This window comes from Sylvia atricapilla, chromosome 24 (genome assembly GCF_009819655.1).
Source record: "Sylvia atricapilla isolate bSylAtr1 chromosome 24, bSylAtr1.pri, whole genome shotgun sequence".
Lineage (NCBI taxonomy): Eukaryota > Metazoa > Chordata > Aves > Passeriformes > Sylviidae > Sylvia > Sylvia atricapilla.
The window spans coordinates 3,777,081-3,792,791 of NC_089163.1; the positions used below are offsets into that span (position 1 = coordinate 3,777,081).

Genomic DNA, 15,711 nt, shown 5'->3' on the forward strand with positions numbered 1-15,711 from the left:
CCTCAGCGACACCGCGCGCAAGCCGCCAAACAGCTCCAGATCGTTTTATTTAAATAGCAGGGACTTAAAAACTCTCGTTTCAACAAGTTAAAATAAAATACAGTGTGAATATCAGTTCTCTTATTTTTTTTTATCTTGTCTACGTACAGCTTATTGGGAAACTTTTAGGTGCTTTACAGCATAATCAGGTGTCAACCCGCCTGATCTCTGCCTTCAAAAGCAACAGATTGTATAAAATACCGTGATATAAAACAAAGCAAAACAACAACAAAAAAAAAAGCGCGCCGGTATATTGTACAAAAATATTTTTACAGTAATTCAATGTCTAAAAATCAGATTCACTGCATCTGATGTTCACGGTAAATCATCTTCTCTCACGAGGAACTGGTGGATGAAGTGCTGAGCTTTCCTCTTCTCGGCTATCTCAGGCGTGGGATGTCCAGGAGGAGGTCGGAGCAACAAGCCACCAAAGACGCTGGCTGCAGGGAAAAGCCACACGGTGAGAGCAGCACACCCAGGGCCACGCCACCAGCCTCGGGGAACAGTGCCTAGCTTTGGGATAAGCAGGACAAACATGATGATTTTTGGCTCCCTCTCCCAAACTCCTGCTTTTCTATGGACTCTTCACTTAGAACAAAAGGTTCAAGGCAGCACAAGGTGCACTCGGGTATGAAGTGTTTTGTTGCCCTAACTGTGCAGCCCCTCTGAACAGAGGGTTATTTTGCTTGCCTTACCAAGAATATTCACATCCAAGTGGTTTTTCCCTGAATTCTTCAGTAGCTCTCGCAGAAATGCCATCAGATATTCAAAGACGTTTCTGTGGCACGCCGGTAGGTCAGAGATAATCTGAGGAAGGGGGAAAAACACCAACATTTATACTGCAGACACAGCAATGCCTCCCAGCTGCACCTGCCCCCCAAAATCCCTGTCTGCAGGGCGATTTATAACCCAGAAGCACCAATTCCAGATCATTCAACAGAGGATTAAGGTACTGAGAGCAAAACCGGGTGGCTGGTGTACCAGAGGCCAGTTTGCCTCCCCTCCCTCTGGAACTGGAGCTGCTCCCTCAGGGAAGGCAGCAGTACCTGGCAGCTCAGGCTGTAGTTGCTGGCACTCTCCAGGCAGGAGCTGTAGAACCTGCAGCAGATGACAGGCTCGGGGAGGCTCTCCAAAAACAGCAGCAGGGCCTCTGCCACCGAGTGGTTGCTGCCCACTGATCCAAACACTGTTAAGGAAGAGCACAGCACGACCTGCTGCTCCTATTTCTGCTGAAACACGAATGAACTTTTGGTTAGGTGTCCCAGAACTCTGCCTAGAGCTCACAGCTTTGGGTTAATCCCCTGGCCTGCACAAACGCTGGTGCTGTTAGCAGTCAGGCACTTGTGTAATTCACTGACATCGCCAGGACTCAGCAGAGGATGACACAGAGCCACGAGGAAATGCAGAGCTCAGTGATCCTGGGAGGAGAGACAGCAACTTAAAAACCTCTCTGTTTTGGCACTCTGGCACAGTAAGCCTTCCTGGCCATGGGTCCAAAAGGATACAGAAGGTATCATACATTCCCGTGTCCAAACAGTCTCGGATTTGCTCAAATTCAGATCTGAGGCCTGGCTGCTGAAACAGGTCCTCCTGCAAAGACAACCCTTTGTCAGTCCAAGGCAAATAGAAGAATTTAGGGTAAATAGAACAATGTCCTTATAATGTGCCTGGCAAGTCCCACCAAACTGGTGGTGATCGCCCAAGTCTCAGCACAAACAGCTCTAGGAAGGCCGTGGCACTGCAGTGAGAGCAGTGCAGGAGGACACTGCTGATGCCTGGACACACACACAGTCACTAGCACCAAACAGTACAACCTGGAGCACCAGGACCACTTATCTCCCACAGCCTTTGGCCAAACACACCCAGCTCACAGTGACTGCTGTTACCAGTATCTTCTTCAAAACTTCACCTAATGCAAACATCTCATTTTGTGTTTCCAGTGCCAACCTGCTGAGAAGCGTTGCGATTCAAGTGATCCACCATCATCCACAGCTCTTTTGGGATGTCCATAGGCTTTTCAGCTTGGGCAGGATCATCACTCATGTCTACTGGCATCAGGGTCTGAGGGAGGGCAGTGTGGGCAGGAGGAAGACAAACAAAAGGTAGCTAGCCAAGTCCTGATTCAACTCGGCAAAAACACTTCACAAAGCTTATACCTGAGAATTGAGACTTCTTAATAAAAACACACAGGCCTTAGCATCTACTTTTAACGCTCTTGTGTGTTTGGAAGGGAATCTTGTCTTTAACTCACAAGTCTCCGAATGGATTCTGCTGACATGTCCTGGATTGGTTCCCTCATGTAACACAGTGTGTGGATGGGAGACCCAAAGCAACTTGGCATATAGTTGCCTGTTACAGATAGAAAATAATCCTTCCCTCTGACAAGATGCAAGACTAAGATATCTTCAAGTTTTTCCTCTCCAGAGTTAAGGCGAGTAGCTGTTGATTTATTAACAAACACCTCCAGCTCAACTGTGATCTCAGCATCTGTCAGAAGATGATAAAAAACTCAGACTCAGTTACAACCAGTATTAAACCAACAGCCTGCAAACAGGCACAGCACTCTCAGGAGTGTAGAGGCAGCCAAGCCAGAAGGGGACAATATCAGCTCATTAACATGAGACAAACAAGGAGGAGGAGCTCACCTGAGAGCAAGAAGCCCTTACTGGGATTAGCAGTCAGCCACTTCTTGCAGTAGGTTTCCTCATCTGGTTTGGTGATAAATTCGAACTGGCAGGGCACTTGGCCATTGCGGATTGTAAACCTCTCTACCTGCAGCTGCATGTATTTAACATCCTTAAACTGGATCTAGAAACAAATGTCAGTCAACATCAGCAGCCATTCCACCTTGCTGAGCAGGAATTCCTGTCCTGTGGTTTAATTATTAAGCAGCAAGACAACTAGATTAACCCCTTGTTCCCACTCCCCTCTCTTCCAGGACTGCATCAGATCACACTTGCTTACTCTGAATGCCAGTCCTTTACATCAGAGGGCCCTTTAAAACAAATGCTGCCCTCAAATAACTACAATAAAATTGAGAATGAGATAGCTGTAGCCTCAAATGTCTCTTGGGCTTATCTTTATAGTCCCAACACACAAAGCAAATGCTAGTTTGTGACCTTCTCCAGATCCTTACAATTTTACGTTTTATGTTTGAAAGCACAAGTCAGAGCAAGGGTCACAAACCACCTTTTTACTTTCTCTCTTCCCACCTCAGGGAATGACACACCCTGTGTTTCAGCCTTGGACTGTGAATGGAATTGGAACAAAGATTCCTATGAATCTTTGTGAACAAAGAGCGGCTGGAAGTCAAAATATTCTATTTTTTTGGAAGCAGACCCAAGGGTCTAGGATCCATCTTCTCCTGCTGGGGTCTAGGGTTGCTCATTTCCTTCAGGGAGTGCTGGCACATGACCATGCCCTACCTCTCTGCGGGACAGGGTCACTGAGGGAATGTTGGCGTTCTCCAGCTTGTCCAGGGAGCGGACAATTTCCTCAAAGGCTTTTCGATAGAGCTCTTCATTCACAACCTTCACCTGAAAGGAACACACACTGCACCAGCTAGCATTGACTGTGCCTCTTGCAGGACTGCTGGTACACAGCTGGAAACGTGGGAAGTAATTTGATTTTGGCAGCACAACACAAGGGAATGGGCAGAGCTGCTTGGAGCACTGATCTCCAAGATCTTCTCATGATCCAGCAGTAAAGAACCTTGCCATAATTAACAAGAGTCACTCAGTCAGTACTAGATCAATCTCTTTTTTTTTTTTTCCCTCAGAAAAAATAAGAAGATTGGCAACACACTACTGCGTTCCCAAAGAACACTGACAGATATTCAGGTTTGTCCAGCTTAACTACAGTATCATTTACACAACCCTTGCTTACTGTGATCAACAATCCCATCTCCATATCTGATCCAACCCTCCTTTCAAGCCATTGTTCTCTGCAGATGCCATAAAAGCAGGAGACAGAAACCAGCACCCAGGGGATGAGGTGAGCAGAGTTACTCCATCCAGCACTGACATACCTACCCCAATATCAAACACAGAGCTCACTGGCTTGTGGTCACTGAGCTTCAGAGCCATGTGGCTGCGATAGCTCAGCTGGGCAATGTTCTGGCCCTTCCAGAGTATCCGATCACACCACGCTGGAACACGACACTTCTCACTAAAACACAGGGGAAAAATCACCATTTCCAGGCACAGTGCAGATGCAGTAACAACACAGAGATCAGGGCTTCCTGCCATGGCCTGGAGATCATGCTCTATCAAAGTGGGATTTTTAACAGTTTCTTCGTGTAAATATAAAATGTTTGAGTGTCTGCTACAAGGTATTTCTAGCTCATGCTTTACTTTCTACTTATTCAAAGGTGCAAGATGCAATTAACACACAAAGAAATACTCAGGTATATTTGACCATGAGAGCCATGAAAAACAAAAACTCAGGCTCTACATTTAAAGTTTGCATTATTATTTTCACTGAATTATATCAGCTGCAGAGATATAATTTCTGCATTTGCAGCTGAAGTTCCTGGTTTGCTGCGACTAGAGAAGCTGCTCTGTGTAAAGAGCATTACAAGAAGGATGGTCCTCACAGGCTTTTGAAGAACAGAACAGTTGACTCCATGTCAACCCTGGTTGGTCTCACTGAGCAGGTACAGGAGAGATTAGCAAAAATGAGATCCTAAAAATTTTACTTGGGGAAAAAACCAACAAACCAGACAAAAAAGAATTAAATACGCTAAAAGGATTCATTAACTTTGTACACCTCTAAGAGGAAACCTAATAAGATCATTATTGGGAAAAAATATTAGGAGCATCTGTCAATTTGCTATGGGAGAAAAAACAATGCAAATAGATATAAACAGGAGGTGAATTTTGGAGCAAAGGGAAAGAATCAGAAATAATCTCAGAACTGTTCCTATTTACAGCCATTAGACCTGCATTATTTTTTAGCCTTGTTTTTACTTCCTTCAATGATAACATCAGCTATTTGTAGCATCACATCTGAGACAATCACCATACCTTGTGTCCCAGTCATCACAGCCAGCATCATACTTGTATGTTGGCTGGAAAGAGATCTCTCCCTCTGTGAAGCCTTCAAAGGCTGCATTTGCCTTCATTTGCCTCTTCAGCTACAAAAGAAGAAAAGATGAAAACTTTAATTTTAGATAATCCCAAGCACAACTTCCATAAGGTGTAAAAGGGAGACACTGAGCACAGAAAAGGCCAAAGAGTTTGTGGGGTTTGTACCCTCAGCACCTGCTGGCAGGTGGGACATCAGTACCTGGTCATACTGGCAAAGCTCTAGAAATGCTTTCTCCTCTACAAGCTGCTTCACTTTTGCCACATCCAGTTCCTCCAGACGATAGTTGAGGTCCCCCAACCAAAGGATCACACTGAAAGAGAACATACACCAGAATGTGCAGGGGCATGAAGCTGCCCCAGAGTGCAGCCAGCCATGGACAGCAGCTCCACTCTGCAGCTCCGGGGCTCTCCCCATCACAACCCCTCTGATGAGCTGCTCTAACCAGGAATAACAACAGTGAAAACTAAAAAGAGAAGCTACCTTTTCTATTTTTGCCATTATTAATCACTGTTCTGCATGTTTGTCACTATCCCTTAATGACTGGTGCTGTTATTGTTCCACAGTGACTGAATTCCACAGCTGGGGAAGTTAGTGCTTATTCTGGCCCCAGTGAGTTTTTCTTCCCTATAGGTCTCCAAAACCAGTCTTTACCATTATGGAGATGACAGCTCAAATTATAATTAGAGTTAGAATGAGACTGCTGGCTATGACAGGCCAAGACTTTGTAATTATCTATTTACCTTTGAAAAAAAGATTATCTTGATTGGCCTTTGCCAAACTCACAGGATTTGCAGAATGTATTGTTAAATTATTCAGGTGTTTGTTCTATTCATCATTCAGGCCAAAAATTGTTACAAGCAAAATTGAGTTTCAGAGAAAAACCTCTGCTGAGTGAAGAGCCTTTGAGTGCTATAACTCTCTTCACTGATGGATCAATGAAAACCCATAAATCAGTAGTAATATAGCAAAACCAAACAACCAAAACATGAGAATCAGATATTCAAACAGTAGAGGGCTCTCCTCAAATTGTTGAGTTCGCTGCAGTAATAGAGATTTTCCACCCTTAAGGTGAAGAGTGGCAGAAAGGTGACAAGTGACCTGTCAGAACTGTGTGGCTGAGCCCTGTCCAAACCAGGGAAAGCTTTTCTGCCCCCTCCAGCTGACGTTTATGCCACTGAGCCCCCTCCTCACCCCCAGCACATTCACAGAGTGCTCCCTTGCACATGCCATGACCCCCCCAGCCAGATGGGAACATACTCATGTTTGCCAATAGTGAGAGGGGGCAGATTTGGATCCGACTGGCAGAACTGCATCCGAGAGCAGATGTCTTTGAAGTCCTGGTTCCTCCGCTCGTATTCCTCCGTGTGAGCTGCCAGGTGAGAATTCACAATGCACACGCTGGTGTTGTGGAATTTAAACCTGATGGCAACACCACCTTTGTTACCCTGAAAGAGAAAGACAAAAACATTGGTCAGAAGCTTCTACACTGCAGATGAGTTACTAGCAGTGGACAAGCCGGAAGATTTTTGAGACTGTTGAATTCTGGAGGAAGGAATAGGCTGAAAATCCTAATTAGTGATTATTTGAACACTGGTGAACACCTGGCAGTTCCCTCTCACAGTGCATGGGGATGGGACTATCTGCTTCCAGAGGCAGCCACAGCCCTTAGCTGGAGAATAACCATATAACCAAGGAGGAAGGCTCTTCCAAATCTCATCCCTTCCCATGCACTGTTGCCATTCTTACCATCCTCCCCATGATTCCAGTTCCCACAGTCTCAACTTCCACCTCGGAGATGTTCAAAGCAAGTTCAGCCTTCACATACAACAGGAGCATGATCCCCACCAGCCGCACAAGCTTCACCTGAAAAACACACCCTGCTCCATTCAATGCTGTCATGGAAGAGGTTTGCTGAGAGAAGGTGTATCCGTCCACAACGTGGGTCACCAAAAAGGAAGTTTCAGGATCATCCAGTGCCTCACAGTGCACAGGCCCCCAGCAGCACAGCCCAGGAAGGAGCTGGGAGCAACATCAGTAAAGGAAGTTAAAGCCCAAAGCAAGAGCTACAGCACAGACATAAGCTCATGGAAGGAGATTCCCTTCAACAACAGAGACAAGAGATGAAGCAGACCTATGGAGCAGGAGCTAAAACATAAGCAGGATTCTTACCAAAATACCTTTACACTTAATTCCACCATACATTGTGGGCAGACATGAGAAGAAGGTACAAAACTTCCTATTCTCCTTCCCCAAGACAGCAGGAGCTGCCTTTAAGTGGGGAAGGCTGGCTCTGTTTCCCATCCTGCCCCTGCCTCAGCACCCTGTACAGAAACACTGCACAGCCTCTGAGGACACAGCCATTGAGAACAAGAGAAAGCAAAGGGAAAAGAGAGCCAAGTGGAAAACGATTCCACACTCAAAGCTCCCCAAAAGCCACATTTACCTTTGCATATTTGGCATCTGGGTGAAGACTATCAGTTACAGCTTTAAACCATTCTTCTTCCTTCGGTGTGTCATTGAAAAAGAAGGCTTCTTTAGTCAGATCAAGCTCCTGGAAACTGTGTTAGAGGAAGGAACCCATGGATGCATGCACTTGTTTATAACTCTCCAACCCCTTCTCTGGGAAAGAACTAAATCAGCTTTTACTCACTAAATTTATAACTGAAAACTCAAATTCAGTTATGGTGATTGTAGATGTAGGTTAAATGTGAAGCTAAACCACTGTCATTATTCCATCAAGTGGCATTAAGGATTTTGTAACAAACCAAACCCTACCAGACCAACAACCCTGACCGGCTGCGGACACACCCACCCCGGGGCTGTGCAATGCACACCAGCAGTGCCAACATTCCTGTGGTGTCCTGGCTCAGCTCCTCTGGGTGACAGATCCCCCAGCACAGCCCAGGTTGGTGAGGATGGGGCAGGGACAGACACTCACCCCACGCAGTAAATGTCTGGAGGTTCAGCATCACACCTCAGCCAAGGCTGGAGGCTCTCTGTGGGTGACTGACCGTTCACGTTGTATGTCCCCACAAAAACCCTGCAAAGACAGGGACAAATCCCAGAGCTGCAAACTGCAGAGCCCAGGAAACAGCACTGCTGTTAGCCAGGGAAATAATGTCCCATATAACTAACATGTTGCCAGGGAAAATTAAGAAAGTTTGAATCCCTAAAATGATTTAACTACATCTTTAAATCCCTAAAATTATTTAACTGCACCTTTACAGACACATTTTTACAGAAGGACACACTGTTATACACAAAGTGTCAAAGAAAAAAAAATAAGGCTGTGGCTGTGCAGTAGCAGTTTGAAATGATAGATTCACAGGATGAAATGCATAAAACGATTTCAAACACAGTAAAGTTTTGGTCCTAATTACATATTTCACTCCAAGTCCTTCTTATGGGTTTATTGGAACAACTACATGGATAAGCAGTGAATGGAAATGGAGAGGGAGAAGGCTGGAGTGCACAGAGTTGATGCATTTCCAGACACTGTCTAAAATAAACACAGAAAAAAAGTGATTTCCCAAAGGCCATTTCCAAAGGCAAATCTTGATAGAGACATGAATGAAATTCTGCTCTGCTCATGCCTAAACATGGAAAGAAAACTGCTCTGGAAAGTATGGATCATACTTTTCTACAGAATTTCTTGTTTGTGGGGACACAGGATGAAATAACAGATGAGTTATTCCAACAGTCTATGCCAAGTTAACACCCACAGAAGTAAGTTGGCCTCAGGAATGATGATTACCTGTAGCTCTGGATGTCTGTGTAGGAGTCCTCCATTTGTGCAAGCTGAGATTTAACAATAGTATCTCTGAGTCCAAACTTTGGTTCTGATAACATGGAGGCCTTGTTGGAAGCCATGACACGGGAGGCTCGAACCTGTTCAGTTCTCACTTCAGGCTTGAGTTTGTTTTGCCTGAAAATAAAAGCAAAACAGCAGATGAAGCCCAGGCTACCCCCAAACCCTGGCTAGGATATTTCTGCCACCGAGGCCTTAATTCACATTTTTCTGTCTGTTCACTAAAGACAGATAACTTTTGGGATAAGCCAAGAAAACTGAGAAAAGCATTTCTTAGCAAGCTTGAGATCTCCAGACAAGATCAGTTCAACCAACTAAAATAACAAATGGTTTTCACCATCCTGGTGCAGCCTGTTGATGCAGAGCAGGCCTTACTCACACCTGGAAAATGACACAAAACCTGTACATCTTCCCTGCTTACTGGAGCAAGGAGAGGGAAACCTCATCTCCCTCTGCATCTGCTCAGCCCTTCTGACCTCAGCCAGAGAATGAAGAACTGTGTTTGTTTAGGAAACCTTCTGGTGGAAACCTTCCAGATCTGCCCCGAGTGCGTGGAGGCAGAGGTGGTTTTACTTTCTGTCTCCTGCCTCTGCAATCTCCTTTTGCAAAGGAATAATGCCCCAGCTTGGGAACTCCCAGCAGCAATGGGATGGTACAAATTTAAGGTCAGCAACCTGCATACCAGTGCCAAGGACAGCACACAGACAGACTCGGAATGATTTGCATCAGGGTCCACAAAGTCCTGGGAACTGCAAAATGAAACTGTAACATTTTAAGAGTGTATCTATGAGACATGGTGGCTCTAAGCCAAAGCTCTCTGAATTCAAAATAAACAATGCTAGCAGGTCCTGTCCCACTAAACAGCCAAAATATGCCCAAACAGGGGACTGGAAGGATCGTCTCTGAGGGAGTGGAATAAAATTTCAACTAATGTTTTGACAGCATGCTTATGCTGAATTTTTTTCTCTCTTAACTAGAACCTCATTTCAAAAAGTTGCAGAGCCTCATCTCAAAAAGTTGCCAGCTTTTGCTCTAGACCTCCCACCTCTGAGCACTGACCTGTTTCTATCACTGCTGTTGTGGCTGCAGCTCTGACTGACTGCTGCTTTTTTTCCATTTTGTTTGACACCTTCAGAGCCAACCGCTTCTGGAAAAAAAAAAATCCAACAAAAAGTTTCACTTTAGACACAAAGTGTTCTTCAATTTATCAACATGCTTATGTAAACACCGGCAAAAATCTGTGGGCAGAAAATAATTTAGATTTGTGTGAAAAGACAAAGTCCCCCACAGTCTCTCTTTCAACTATCTGACAGATTTAGCTTACTCTGACCCAACTGTCCTGTGATGAGGCAGCTTCCCCTGCAGAGGAAGAAATGACAGGAGCCACAGAGAGCAGCAGAACCACTGTCCTCCAGCACTTGCTGCTGGCTCTCCTTTACAGCTAAGCTGAAGCAGGATTTAGCAGCACAAAATCCAGGGCTTTACCCCAGGAATCTGAAAAATTTATGTTAATAGATTTTTCCTTTCTGAAGCTAGACAGGAAGTACAAAGAAAGGGGGAAAGAGGGAAAGCAAACAAACCCCACGGTATCATTTAAAGGGTTTCTACCTATCTGTAAATACCCAGCAAGGCACAGATGCCACGACACCCTGAGGGCCATGAAGAGTCACACCATGGAGGCACTGAACCTCAGCAGAAACATCTGCCTCAGTGCAAACTGCACACTCCTAAAACAGTAACAGAGCTGCTATCACTCACATGAAACTAACCACAGGAGTTAAACACTGTGTTAAAACACAGGACACTAAACACATCACACTACCTTAGCAAAATCTGACCAGTCTTTCAGCATTTCCTTTCAGTTACAATATTCTGCTCCTACAAGTTGCAAAACAACAGTTAAACAAGAGGATTCATCTCTGTGTTTAAGGTGCAAAACCAGCAATCTTAAAATCATGCTCCTCAGCACACAAAGCTAATGATGATGTAGAAATTGTTAGGACTGTTGGGTTCTGGGCATTCAGCTGAGCTTCTCCTCCAGTCAACACAACCCAGAAAAAAGTAAGATGTTACTGGGTGTCACAGAACATTCTCCAGAACAAGAGCACAAAACAGAAATAGACCTTGCAGTAGTTCACTCAGGCCCTCAGGATACAAACCAGATGACAAGAAGTGGCCAAATTCTCAGCCTGGAAAACCTCTTCTGCCCAAGAGCCTTCTGAGAATAGACTGTGTAAGAGGATTTATCAGAGCTGGGACACAGAAGAGCACATGACTGAAACCTCACTGCAGATCACACAGCTCCAGTGAGGCAGAATTGACCAGGAGCACACAGAGATGCACTGGGAAGTGTGGCACCTGGGACACAACAATTTCTCCATTGGCTTTGAGAACTCAGTTACTACTCCTTGGGCCTCTGCAAGCTCTCCCTATTAATAAAAACCATGCAACATCCCTTGAGAGTGAGTGACAGGAACCAAGCTGAACCTTCACCTCAATGGACAATGGTTACTTTTGTGCCAAGAAAAGAGCAGATTCCCAGGCTTTATTACCTACGTGGGTCCATGCCACTCGGCAGTCTGCAGAAGGCATTACTGCAGAATGGAAAGATGTGTGAGCCTGCTGCTGACACAGCCACTGCCTGATCCAAAGATCAATGCATCACACCTTGCATTCTAACCTCATGGGCAGAAAGCAGCTTTAGGGAGGATTCTCCTAAGAAAGAGATTAGCTTTGGAAAAGGGCTGTTTCCTTCGGTAAATTTATATCTAGCCCCAGATTTCTGTAGTCAGAGGGATCTACATGGCAGCACTCCGAAGTGGAATAATGACCTTGCTCAATAATTGAACTGAGCACAAAAATACAGAGCAACATGCAGATATTACAGGAGGTCTCATTGCACAGGATTTGCAGTTAAATGAGAGTCAAGCAGTAATAAAAGCATTAACGTTAAAAATGTGCAGTTGCCATTACGGTACAAAACAGTATTCATACTCAGACTCCAAAGGGGAGAATTAAATTATCCTTCATGCAACTACAAGCAAAATGCCAACATCCAGTTTTTGAACCGCACGCTGACTTCCAGGGATTTATTTAGCTCTGAACCTTCTCACACGTGCACTCCGCAAAGCGGGAAACACCAGCGAGCACAGGGAGCGGCGGAGGAGGCGCCGGAAGAGCGCGGCGGAGCCCACCCGGGCCGGGCACCGGGCCACAAACCCACCGGAGCCGGCGGCAGCTCGGCGCCCGCTGCCCGCGGCGGAGCGGCTCCGAAGCTCCGGGAGCTGCCCCTCCGCCTCTCTGCCCCGGGCCGCACCGCGGAGCTCCGGGAGCTGCCCTCCGCTTCCCTTCCCCGGCCTCGCCTCCCCGGACAGACCCACCCCGGCGGCTCCCCGCGCTCACCTCGGCGGGACCGGCCGCCCGCGGACATCGCCGCAGCTCGGCCCGACGCCGCCCCGGCCGCAGCGCCCGCCCCGCCGCAGCGACCCGCCCCCGGCAGCCGCGCCCCTTCGGCCTCCCCGGGCACCGAGCGCCCGCCTCCGCCCCCGGAACACCGGCCACGGCCGCCGAGCTGCCCGGCCGTGGGGAATCGCCACTCACGGCAGCGCTGACAGAGTTTCAGCACGGAGAGGCCGCCGCTGCTCCTCCGCGGGCGGCACCTGCCCGGCCACGGGCGAAGGGGCACCGTCACATCCGCACGCGTGAGCTCGTACCTGCGCTGCGCCTGCTGACCTCCTGCAGGAAGGTGCGCGTCTGGGAGCCGAAAGGCAGCTGCACTGTCAGCCGATCGTCTGCCGAGCCCATCTGGACGGTCACGTCCGAGCCTGAGGACACGGGGAGAAAGAGCTCCTGAGGGTCGTGCTGACAACGCCTCCGCAAACTGAGCGTTTCTCTGCTCTACAGCGGGTGTGCACATGCACCCAGCCTTTGTCCCGTGCCTTCATGCCACCTTGCTTTCCGAAATTTTATGTGAGAATGCCACTTAAAATATAAAACTCTAATTTTAGTTTATAAAAATTTTTAGTCTGCTTGTTCGGGGATAATAATTGATCTTCCAGCAGCAGTTTAAAAACATATGGAAAAATTAGTTCCCTTGGTTTAAAGAGGCTGGCAGTGCTCATTAGCAGCAGCTAACAATGACCAGCAGCATGGCAACTGCCCCGGGAGCCACAGGGCACAACTCCTCCCCAGTCAGCCCAGAACACCCCACTGCTGCCCCACTGCATGCAGCTGGCACAGAGCCCAGAGCATCTGTAATGCAGCCACCAAAGCAACCACAGAACTCACCGATGACATGAAGGTCATTGTCGAGTACAACTGCAAAAGTAAGACAAAGTTCAGTTGTAAGCTAAGCAACAGATTTGCAGACCACGCTGATAATTTGAGATTAGTGAGCTTGGCAACTTCTCCAAACTCCAAATGTTCCCTGCAGGAACAGAGGCAGGCAGGACAAAATCTGCTGGGCAGGGGCTGTGGCTGGGGCCTGGTGGGACCATGTAGGTACTCTGGTCCTCACACAGCCCGGCCAGAGATGCCATGTGATGCACAAGTTTCACCAAGGATAACAAACTGTTGCAAAAATGTGAAGGCAGAATAGATAGCAAATTTCAGGAAGCAGAACAGCAGAATATGGACTCCAAACCCCTTCAATCCCATTCTTTGGAACAAGCACAGTGTGTCAGTACCTTCTTCCACTGCAAACTCATCCGTGATGGGGATCACCCTCTCCAGCCACACGTCCTCAGCTGTGATGGCCATCCGCCGGTGAGTGTACACATAGATCCTGCAAGCACAGAGCAGACGTGCAGGCAAAGGCTCCTCAGTTCTGGCCTGTCTGCACACAGACAAGCACAGACCCCATCCCGCCCAGCAGCACCTGCCAGCACAGCCTCATGCAAATCCCATAGAGCTCCTCAGCCGAGTGCTCACCCCATCCCTTAGATAAAGCGTTCACATCCCTGGCAGAGCAGAGCAGCTCCTGGGCCTGGGGCTCCTCACTGCCCACCCACACCATCCAGGCACCATGCCTCCAAACTGCTGCCCTAAGGGGCTGCACCCTGCTGGGAAGCCCGTGGGGTGGGAGGGGGCTCTCAGGCGGCTGCCGAGGCTCCTGAGCGACCCGCAGAGTTCTCTCGGGCGCTCTCCCTGCCCGCCCCGCGCTCCGGCACGGCACCCACGCGTGCTGCCCGCGGCACTCCACCAGGCCCAGCAGCCGGCTCTCCACACTCTGCCCCGAGGCCAGGAGGCCCTGCACGGCCTGCGGCTGCGGGTCAAGGAACGCTGGGACGAGCGGCAAAGAGCGGGGACGGAGCGGGGATCGGTGAGGGGGGGATCGGCCGCGACAAACCGGAGGGAGCGAGCGGGGACGGAGCGGCGGGGACAGCGGGATGGAGCGGGGGAAACAACCCGCAGGGGACACGGGGACATCGGGATGGAGCGGCGGAAACAACCCGCAGGGGACACGGGGACAGCCCGAGGGAGGGACGGGGACAGCGGGAGGGAACAGCGGGAACAACCCGCAGGGGACACGGGGACAGCCCGGAGGGAACGACAGGGACAGCCCCGAGCTGCACCGCGGCACCGCGGCCGATGAAAGGATACGATCCGGCAGGTCGCCCCCCTCTCTAGGCTCTCCTGGATGGCCACCGACTGGTCCATGTCGGCCCCGGCGGCTCGGCGGACGGCGCTCCCCGGGGCCGGAGGCTCTCCGGAGCAAGGCGATGCTGCTCGGCCGCGGCTCCGTTATCGCTGCGCTCCGGAAATAACGGGGCCGCGGCAGGAACCGGCGCTGGCAGCGGTGTGGGCCGGCGGCCGAGCGGACACTGCCCGGAGGGATGCGAAGGACGGGGGAGGCTCGGCACGGCCCGAACGCCGCGTCCCCGGCTGGCCCCTCCCGGAAGGAAAGGGAGACTGAGAGGGGGAACCTCTCGGGCCGGCACACATGGGAAAGGAGGATTTCCACAGAAAATCGCCAGATGCTTTTATTTTCGTTAGCCACTTGAATTATTTTTTCGGTTTTTGTTTTGGTAGGTTTTTTTTTGGGGGGGGTGGGGGTGGAATTGTTGTTGTTGAATTTCAAGACGACCCAGCACAGGAGCCAGGTTTTTCTTCAAATCGATTAATGCGTAGTGCTGGAGTAAGTGCTTTTAAGAATATCAGCACTGTAGAGAAGGAGTTTGGGCTAAATCAGCTCCTGACGCAGATGTAGGAGATGCAAGTCGAAAGACATCTCAAAGGGAAAACCCGAGTGGTCTCGGTCAGTGACAGCTCTGCACCACATCCCCTCTCTGCTCACCAGCAGACAAGGGAACAGGCTAAACGCACTGCTCTAAGCACCAAACCTGGCCAGAATTGTGGTGCTGGGCTGTGTTTTTGAGATAGAAGAACCCTTGGCATGAATACACTGACACCGGCCTGAAACAGAGTAAACACACACCCCAAACGCTGAGCTGCGGTTTTGGTGTCCCAGAACAGGCACTGCAGCGTGGCAAGGGCCGCCTGTGGTACAGTGACGTGTTTTTCATGCAGCCCCACATCCACCCCGTTAGGGCTGGCAGAGCTCCACGAGGGCCAGCACCACTGAACCTTCTGGCTGGGAAAGTACACGAGGCTCCGAGGGCTCAAACCCACCCAGCCCAGCTCTCCCGCCCTCCCACAGGTCACACTGTGTTCAGCCACACACAAAACAGCAGCACCAAAGGGGGCTGACACAAAGATTTTAATATTTTGCAGTCTTTTCTCTAAGGAGCTGGTGGCAGCAGAGGACAGTGGTGGCA

The 15,711-nt window shown here is 48.9% G+C and overlaps 1 protein-coding gene across 1 annotated transcript; it reads right to left on the reverse strand.

The window, feature by feature from the left end:
- Positions 1 to 29: 29 nt before the first annotated feature.
- Positions 30 to 14,654, reverse strand: INPP5B (inositol polyphosphate-5-phosphatase B). Its single transcript, XM_066335269.1, has 23 exons — positions 14,537 to 14,654; positions 14,113 to 14,192; positions 13,621 to 13,718; positions 13,223 to 13,252; positions 12,649 to 12,759; positions 9,995 to 10,082; positions 9,124 to 9,129; positions 8,882 to 9,052; positions 8,066 to 8,167; positions 7,571 to 7,685; positions 6,874 to 6,990; positions 6,385 to 6,572; positions 5,326 to 5,437; positions 5,064 to 5,173; positions 4,071 to 4,206; positions 3,465 to 3,575; positions 2,685 to 2,847; positions 2,291 to 2,526; positions 1,987 to 2,100; positions 1,545 to 1,629; positions 1,086 to 1,213; positions 735 to 846; positions 30 to 479 (listed from the first exon to the last, which is right to left on the reverse strand). The coding sequence occupies exons 1-23, from the start codon at positions 14,591 to 14,593 to the stop codon at positions 355 to 357; spliced, it is 2,595 nt and encodes an 864-aa protein (XP_066191366.1). The 5' UTR covers positions 14,594 to 14,654; the 3' UTR covers positions 30 to 354.
- Between the last annotated feature and the right edge of the window lie 1,057 nt (positions 14,655 to 15,711).